General features: G+C 43.8%; 1 protein-coding gene across 5 annotated transcripts; it reads right to left on the reverse strand.

Moving 5' to 3' along the window:
• Positions 1–270: 270 nt before the first annotated feature.
• ZNF639 (zinc finger protein 639) lies at positions 271–9,394 on the reverse strand. Of its 5 annotated transcripts, none has more exons than XM_040613374.1 (6): positions 9,059–9,394; positions 6,909–7,009; positions 6,438–6,505; positions 5,754–5,861; positions 4,763–4,909; positions 271–4,490 (listed from the first exon to the last, which is right to left on the reverse strand). In XM_040613374.1, the coding sequence occupies exons 3-6, from the start codon at positions 6,493–6,495 to the stop codon at positions 3,343–3,345; spliced, it is 1,461 nt and encodes a 486-aa protein (XP_040469308.1). In that variant the 5' UTR covers positions 6,496–6,505; positions 6,909–7,009; positions 9,059–9,394; the 3' UTR covers positions 271–3,342. The 5 variants fall into 5 exon arrangements, with proteins under 5 accessions (XP_040469308.1, XP_040469312.1, XP_040469309.1 ...); XM_040613378.1 differs by having other exon boundaries at positions 4,769–4,909; positions 9,059–9,389; XM_040613375.1 differs by lacking the exon at positions 9,059–9,394 and adding an exon at positions 8,217–8,304.
• Between the last annotated feature and the right edge of the window lie 288 nt (positions 9,395–9,682).

Consider the following 9,682-nt stretch of genomic DNA (forward strand, 5'->3'; position numbering starts at 1 on the left):
GGAGGAGCGGGGAGAGGCGGGGGGGGCCGCTCGTGAAATGGAGGCGGGCGCGGGCCGCTATGGGCAGCACCCCCGGCAGAGGGGCGCCGGGCCTGGCCGGGGGACCGCGGCTGCCGCGCTGCCCGGGGCCCTGGGACAGAGCCAGGGAGGCAGGGCTGCGGCCGGGGGCCGCCTCGGCGCCCTGCGAGCCCGCTCCAGCGAGTTACAAGCACGGGTTAATGCACACATGGGGTATGAGAGCGTAAGAAAATCAGAACCACCGCACACAACGAAAATTAATGACATTTAATAAACACAGAGAACACGTTAGTTGAGAATTACTAACTAGATGTATTTTAAGTTCCTGCAGTAATTAGGGGGATTTAAACTTTGTTTAGAAGTCAATGATCTTTACTATAAAAAAAGTTCCTTTGTTCAGTAACAAACATGATCGGGGAAGCTGAAATACACAACACGACCTGAAGGCTCAAATGTCTGAAAAATAATTCAATACAATTTACTTCCAAATACAAAACAGCTCCAAAACCCATCTAGTGATTTTGTATAGCTTCTAGTTTTACTGCAGGAACAGCATTCTATGAGCCTCGCTGGTATCAGTGTAATGGACAACCGAGTGACACACAAAGTGACTCAGAGGAAAAAAAAAAACAACCAAAACCAAATAATACTGACATACTTCAATTAGTACAGTTAATTTCTCTCATTCAAGACTTGGCTGAATTGCTGAACTACAGGGTTGAAGGCAGCAGTCCGGCAGTATGGCACCAGCCGCAGGCCCCTGCTCTTGGCTCACCTCTGTGCAGCAATCAGCGCGCTGACCTTCCAGTTACATGCTTCGCATAAACAAACCAAACTTTTGTCCTTCGATGGGGACAACACCCTGTCCTTGGCACACAGTGATCACTTTTGGCCTTCCAAGTTCTAGAGAGACTCCACTCATTACCTATTTTTTGTGCTACTTAATATCTTTCTCCTTTTACCATGCTGATCACAGGGAAGCCGATACCCTACTTGCATTCCTGCCAAGGTAAAACAAGGCAAGCTACTCCTCTCTATTTCAATTTACTTTCTGATAGATATTAAATAGAAAAATATTAACATTAGTTCCTTATTTATAAAATCCAACCTAAGAAAAACTTGAAAAGGTGTCCTAGTTGGACACCGTGGGGTGAATTTTTAGTTAGGAATGATTTGGCTTCGTAGCATTCCTACGGGGTGTTTTTTTCATTCCCATTTTAGAGATTAAAAATAACAAAACTCCAAGATAGACATGAAGTTACTCAGGAGTCAACAAGCAAGTTTTCAGTACCACAGGGCTTGTGCTTTTACAAAAGACCACCTTTCCTGTGTGGGACAATGCTGGTTTATAGGAACATACGCACTTAAGCCCACTTATTTTGTGGGTTTTGGTTTTCTTTTTTTTTTTAATGCCTTTTTTTCCACTTCTTGTCACTGTCACCTGGAGCAGCTTTCTCTACAGAGCTCAGTCTTGCCATTCCACCTGTGTGTCATCACCAAGAGCAGAGTTTTAAGAGAAGCAGCTTTCCTCCCCCCACCCTGATATACACATATGAACAAAATTAACTTTCCATATGTAAAATAATTCTTATTAGTGCTTTGTTAACTATATTACTGCTACCATTTCAAGCCAGCCAGGATGAATGTGCTCAAAATAAGAAATGCAAAATTCTACCACAGACACCGTCATTCTCTATACAACAGACTAATAAACTACAGTCAGGACACCATCAGGTTGCCCTTTTCAGTGACTACATGGAAGATTTAGTAGTAAATCAGCACTTCAAAATGATGAAAATGGTCTTGCCTGCTACAAAGAAATACACACCAACTAGTTCATAGCAGACCTTCCAGAAACGCTTCTCTAGAAATCGGAACACCCATAAACTGACTATATTCAGCCAATTTTTATCCTTAGCTTTAAAAAGCAAATGCAAAGACCTTTGCACATCTTGAAGCTGATAACACCAAATCTCACTGATCAAGATATGTTTTATACATTAATTATATCTATACAAAGCTTACTTTAGACAATATTACATTACAAATTTACAATCAGTACAGAAGGAAATGTAAACTCCACCACTAATTTACGGGTAATTTCACTCTGGTAACTAGTACAATCTAAATGACCTCATCATTATTTTTACCTGTGCAAGTATCCACTAGAAACACAGCTACAGAATGAATTGTAAAAATTCACTTCTAATGATTATAACGGCAGAACAGCACTATCTGATCTGAAAAGATGTGTGAAATCATTTGAAAGTGATTAAAGTTAATAAAATGTTTGTACTGTACCAGTGTTTCAAGCCACTATATAGGAAAGTTTAAAATTAACAGAATTAAAGTAACAGTACTCAAATTACTAGCAGTGGAAAGCTAATTACAAGTATACAAAATATAGACTAATAGAGGCTTGCTCTAAATGAGGTTGGTGATATAATTTCAGGTGAAAGCTACATTAAAATTTTAGATAAGAAAATCACACTTTGTACATTCTCAGCTGGATCACTTTGCAATTTCCCTTACAATCACTCCTTAACACATGACCCAGTCTACAGGCAAGCAAGATGACTCTTCTTGGTGCATTCAAAGATAGGAACTGAAGGTAAATAAGGGAGACAAAAATCATGTGGGAGGTCTGCAGTATATGTATGGAAGAGACTGTTGTTGGACAGTTCCACAGACAGGAATTGAAATCAAGCACTGAACAAAGAGAGCAAACAATGAGGTTGGATAGGTACCCCAAGAGAAAAACAGGACAATTTTAAAAGCTTATCAACAGTATGATGTGGGGAATGCAGGCTGGTATGTGAATTTGGAAATGTCCATGCCTGGGAATTTTTGGAACACCCTTATCTTTAGCAGGCTGGCGCAATTTGCTAAACATCAGCACAACGACCTGCTGACACAGAGGGTAACACGAGCCGCATATGCAATTGAGATCAGGATGGTGTTACTTAAGCACGGAACTTGGTGTTGGCTTTCTCTTTGTCCCTTTTTGAACTCCAGAGAGCTGGTCTTGTACATCAGATGTGGGATGACCACCAGAACTGCTGCAGTCACAGCATGCAACTACTCCCACTGTCATGTGTTCCCCCACCCCCCAAATCTGATCAATTGCACTGTAAATGCGATTATTCCTACCAAAACCTCTAGGTAAGGAAATTCACAACACCAAGTTGTTATACATGCTTTGGTGATATAAAGATGAAAACATTAGAATTGTAAAACTGCTGTTAAAATTGTATTTAATATCACATTTTAGTGACTGGAAATTAATTCCAATTCTAACAAATTGATTACAGGAAAACAAAGTAATCATGCTGTCTCATGTATCTGAAGATGACTTAAAAGATCTTTTTCATTTCCAAATCTCATTAAACAATCAGTACATTTATGAGGCAAATCTGCTGAATGCCTGAAATCCAAATGAGTTTTAAGGTCTTCAATCTGTCCTGTTGAATATTCACAGTATTGACACAAATAAATCCCTTCAGATAAATGAGAGCTTAAATGCTTGCAATATTCCAACATACCTGAAAAGCCCTTCCCACAGTCATCACAAACATGAGGGAATATTTTGGTGTGCTCAATAGCTACATGCCTGTTGACATTTGTATGCAGCCTGCTCCTAAAGCCACACACCTGGCATACAAAGAAGTTTTTGCACTTGTCAAAACTGATTTTGTTTATGAGACTGAACTGTCCACGCTCCTTGTTGTTATAGCTGTCGCTTAGCTCTATCAGTCGACATGCATGTTCATTCACCACATGGCTGTGCAGATCTTCTGGATCATTGGTTTCATGCTCACAGAACTGACACAAATACTGCTCATCACAGCTGTGCTCCTGGAAGTGCAGGTACAACTCGCTGCTCGAGGAGAACTGCATATCACACTGCTCACACCAGTAAAGGTGGTCATTGAAGTGCGTGTCTGCTATGTGCTGACTCAGATTCTCAAATATCACTGTTTTGTAATCGCAGTATTTACAGATGTATGGATCCTCCTCATGTAGTTTTACATGTTCAATAAGCTGCACTTTGCTGGAAAAGCTTTCTTTACAAACTTTACAGACGTGAGTGTCTGTACATGTCTTATGCTTCAGGATCATGTGCTGCTTTAAATCAGAAAAGTATTTGCTGTTAAACTCACAGAGCTCACACTTGTACAAGCCACTGCTGTTAGCTCTCAGCAAAGGCCATTTCTGTTGAGCTGTGATATTCAAAGCCTGGTTCTTCTCAAAGATTTTACAGGTTTCCAGAGGGATGTCCTCTAGGTCCTCAGCTTCTAGCTTCTCAGGCGACACAGTTTGTGTTTCAATATCGTGAACTTCCACAGCATTCACTTCTGTTGTAGAAATTTCTACCGTCTGAATATCTAGAGGTTTCTCTTCTTCTGTAGGGCTGTCACTAAATATAGGTGAATCACATAAGTCTCTGCACGTCCCATTATTAGTACCTTTATCTGGAAGAGGAAATAGGTAATAAAACCAAAAAGTTAAAAAACCCTGCAGAACACCCAGTTCCATATTGAAATTTTCAGTTAGCTGTAGCAGCTTACAAATTCAAAAAGCAGTTACTTTTACCCAGCCAGACTGTATTTTATGTTTAACTAACAAATAACTAACATGAGCTACAAATCCTTCACCTCTTCTGTCAAAGCAAAAAAAGTTAGGTTAAAAGCCAGCAGCCATGCTTTCCAGCTTCCCAGCGCCTAAGCTGCAAAAACACACTGACCTTTACCTTTATCCTTCTTTTTAGTAGGGTCTGTATAGTGTAACCCCACGATGTTTGAATGTGACCCACTCCACTGAGAAGTCCCAGCATGCACTGGACTCCCGTCATCATCTGTGTCTAAGCTCTGCACAGGACTGTGGAATCTACCTGCAAAGATACAACAACAATCACCTTGTCATCGTTTGTCCGTAACATCATCGTGATTCTTTGATTTAACCACAGATCTTATGGTATAAGATGGTCTAAGTAATAATTTACTTATTCTTTATATACTAATCACATCATAACCTACATTAAAGAAAGTAACAATGCCTTCGACATTTCTTCCATACCTACAGAAGACAACACAAGAAAATTCAAAAGGTGGCAACTCTGCCTTTAAAATTTCAGCAAAAAATAGTCAGTTGATTAAGGATCAGTCATAATTAAGGATTAAAATCCTTAATGAAACTTACATTTTAAAGACAATTTAAAAAATATATTCTTAAGTATTCTGGACATCACACTTTAAAATATTTAACTTTTTAAGACTTCTGGAGACTTGCTGGCTCATTTGTTAGAGTGAAAAGAAAACTAAATATAATAAAAATCCATGCTCACATTTGCTCTGCTAAGTGTTACATCTTTTATTTTCTATAAACACAAGTACTCTCCAATGCAATTGCTGGTGAATCTCATCTGAACTCTGATTACTTACATCAGCTTTACATTACCTAGCTAGCAGATATTTAGATAAATTAGTCCAATCATAGTTATAAATGTTGTAGAATTGAAGGATCTTTTTGTCACCATTGTTGTCAAAGTTTCTACTTTGAAAACTGTATTTCAGTTATGACAGTTAAACACCCTTCTACCAGTCTACGGCATAGCAGATCATAATGATGCTCAGAAATCACCCGCTAAATATTTTGTATTCTGTTTACTTCTATGAACAGAAGCATGGCACACTTAGTAAAGAACTGCAGAACAAGGCCCCAGAACGTAGTCTTACCTCTGTTTTCAGAAAACTTTGTATCTGGCTGTTTCATAGAACAGACACTATAGCAGTGGTCAGAAAAAATCCCACTGTTGTCTATGTATTTGCTTGCACCTGAAGAATCTGAAACAAACAAAGGTAAGTTTTAATGCTAGCACATTGATGTAGCTACATATGTATCTGCTCGCCAAAACTGTCTTCACTGGCCACACTTCTGCTTGTTGTGTTGGGAGAAATAATGTGCTGGCCTGATAACGTTCCTGTTGCAATTTAGAACTTCCAGCTGTTGCCCTGATGTTTGGAGTATTCGATACAATCATTACTAAACTCTGCTCCCACTGAAGACAGTGACAGGATCACAGTTTGTCCAGTGCTGAACACTTCTGGACAGCCCCCTCCAAACCAAATTTTACAAAACTCCTCCCCTTGCGTGTTAGTAGAATCATCTTCCATTCTGTAGGTTCAGCAAGTTTCCCCATTTGCAGGGAGTACAGAACAAAACCGTTCAGATGCTTGACTGGAAGTGGCTGAACAATGAAGCACACAGAGAGGATACTCAATATATTCAGACCAAGACTTCTCATGCCCTTTACATTACTTGTTTTGCATTAATTAGCACGAGGTCCCTTCTCATAAAGCAATTATTCTGAGAAAAAATAAACTTCCTGAAGCGTACATAACTCAAAACTTCAGACTGACCTGAATATCGAGAAGGATGTAGAGTCTTCCTTTTCCTCTTTTTAGGGTGTTCATTCATTTTGAACAGTCTAAATTAATTGTAAAGTAAAAATATTCAAGAATTAGACTTGTTTGTATCTAGTTTATCTTTCACAGCTCCATGAAACAATACAAACGTTTTGAAAATCCACACATTAAATACAAGTTTTCCCTACTCTCCTTTCTTGTCCCCCAGCCCATTTTGTTACCGTTAAGAACACATTTAATGCACACAGCTCCTGAAGTCTAATTTCCTATTTCTGCCCTTGAACAAAGGAAGGTTCACCATGAAGACAGACAGCTCAGGGCTCCAGGCACTCAAGTGCTCAGTGTTACGTACAAGGCAGTTCTCCAGCACCCTGTCGCCTTTTGTCAGAGACCAGATATGCTGAGGCCGAGTCCTTCAGGTAAAGTTTTAATGCTGAAAAACTAACTGAAGTCATTCTCTCTTACCAAAAATCCTAGACACTTCAGTATCAGCAAGCAGAGCAGCTAAGCAGCTGATAGCTGTACAGCTTCCACATGTAGCAAATAGATCAGCTTGAGATTTTCACCTACGGAACAAGAGCATTTTAAAAACTAGCACAAAACAAAAATAATTGAAAACACAAGTATTACTAAGATCAAAGCTATGGAAATTGAAGGTAGAAACAACATAAAAAGTTGCAATTAATTTTGGGTTAGAGCATCAAAATGATTAAGGTCGATGCAGTAGCATTTGTTTTCTTTTTGTACCAGGTTAGTTGGCTTTCTCTGCACTTGGCGGCTCCTGGTAACAGGAAAATATTTGGAGATGACACCAAAAATACTCAAGCTATACACTGGCCCAAACAGTTTTGAAGAAGAAAGGGCTGGAGGCACGGAATCCCGTGTGGTTTATGCTAATGCTAGAGCACTTCGGGGCCAGGATCTTCTGGAGGCAATGCCACCCGCCAGAGGTGATGGCAGGCAAAAAAGGCCCCCATCAAGTAAATGCTGTTCTCACGAAATTATCAAAACAATAATTGTCTGGATAAAAATTTTATTTTAAGAGGAGACTAACACGGGAAAAGCAAGGGTTTTTAACATTGTATCACAGCCTAGACGTATCGAATGCCCTCACGGCTTTTTGTGGCGGCGGGGCAGCACCCACGGCGCAGGGAGGCGGCGGGCTGTGCCGTTAGCGGGGCTCAGCCTCCCGGGGATGGGCTCAGCCTCCCGGGGATGGGCCCACGGCGCCGGCTGCTCTTCCCCGGCGGCTCTAGCCGGGGCGCCCTCCCCGCCGCGGCCAGGAGGAAGGCGCAGAGGCCCCACACCTGCCTGCCCGGAGCCCCCGCGGCCTGCGCGGAGGCCGCAGCGGGGAAAGGCGGGCGGGAGCGGGGCTGCCGCGCCGCTCGGCCCCCCCTGGCCCGGGGGAAGCGACGGGGCCGGGGGCGCAGCCGCGGCCGCGCCTGGGCGGCGGAGAGAGGGCCCAGCCCGCAGCCTCCGCCGGGCAGCGCCGCCGGCCCGGCCCGGCCCCGCCGCGCAGCGTGAGTCACTCCCCGGCCCCGGGCGGCGGCGGGCGGGCCCCTCGCCTGGGGGCGGCGGGCGCGGGTTCGCGCTTCAAATGGCGCCGGGGCGGGTGAAATGGGAGCGGGCGCAGGGCGAGGGCCGGGGCAGGCGGGCCGCGCCCGGCGGAGGACGGAGGCGGAGGGAGGCGGGCGCCGGCGAAGCCGCGGCACTGCCCCGGGCTGCGGGCGCCGCCGGCGGCCGCTCCCCTCCTGCCTCCCCGCCGGGACTCACCTTCCGCTCCGCGCCCGGCGCCGGGCCGCTGCGCCTCCGGACGCGGCGCTCCCCGCGGGGGAAGGGGCGGGGCGGGGCCGGGCCGGCCGCGGTCATGGCGCCCCCTGGGGGCCGCGCCAGCGCCGCCCGACCCCCGCCCTAGCACCGGGGGCGGCGCAAAATAAACCTTGAATTAATCTGATCGCTGCAGCATCCCGACACCTCACCGCTGCGAGCGGGCTGCCCTGCGCCGCCACCAGCACAGCCGCCGCTGCGGGCTTTGCCCGGGTTCCTATCTCCCAGCAGAGGAGCTAGGTACCAAAGCCAGAACCTCGTAAAGCACAAACTTACCCTTTGTGTTACTGCAGCTGTCTCTTAAAGCTGCGGTACAGAAGAATCCATGTCAATTAACGATTGGAGAATTAAAATAAGCAACTTGGTCCCTTTTCAGAACTTTCCAGATTTATAATCACAGAAGAATCCCCTGGTTTGCTCACTTTCTTTTTTTAACATCACAGGAAAGAGCAGGAAGTTACATTTCTCCAGAAAGAATATTTCAAACAGCATCTTCTTTTTCAAAATATCCAGTAATTTATTTTGAAGACAGAAGGGAGACTATTACAGACATTTAGATGACTTAGATGACAGATTTTTACCAAGCATTTCTCTCACTGAGCTATTCTGCTCTGACTTATCCTGACATTACCTTATTTTAATATCAAGCTTTCAATTAGCAGAGAATCTACAACGTCCCTGATGATGTTGCTCCACAAATTATTAAAGGAAGTTATACCCTGCTTCTGGTCTGAGTTTTACTCGTTAGCTGGAAGTTGAGGTTGGACTTGCTGTTTGTAAAATCCTACCTTTAGCTTTTGTCCTGGAAGTTGGAAACATTTCTTTTGGGTGATGCAATTTGGGCAGAGCTTCATCCTGTGGTCACACAGAAGTTTTGATGGGATAGTAAGCAGCATAAATATAACTAGAGGTGCCCTTTTGAAGGCACACTGCTGAGCACTCAGGAATTGAACAAACATGGTGTATCTATTATCTCCCGAGCCAAGTTACTAATCAAACAACATCCTGGCATCCCAGTTCAGTTTGTTCTCTGCCATTTATTCCAGCCACAGATGAGGTTACTCCAGGACAGTTTGTGTAAAGTTCTCATAAACTGGTTACAACCACCCAAATGGGGAGATGCCTACACAGTTCTCCCTGTATTCACCATTTTTGTTTTCCATGTAAATACTCTAAAAAACCCCCACTTTCCCCAGTTCTCACCGGGGGGCAGTAACGAGAACTTAAAATCCCTAATTTGACAAGGGAAAGGAAAAAAAAAAAACCCCACACCCCACCCAACCCTTTGAATTCAGTCCTGCTTGGCCAGCCAAACTCAGGCTAACAAAGCACAATAGGTCTTCTGTACCTTGTGATTGATTTCTTCTCCACACAGAGCAGCGCAGCCGAACACCACCTACATCACATAAAAA

The sequence above is a fragment of the Falco naumanni genome, chromosome 13 (genome assembly GCF_017639655.2).
Source record: "Falco naumanni isolate bFalNau1 chromosome 13, bFalNau1.pat, whole genome shotgun sequence".
NCBI lineage: Eukaryota > Metazoa > Chordata > Aves > Falconiformes > Falconidae > Falco > Falco naumanni.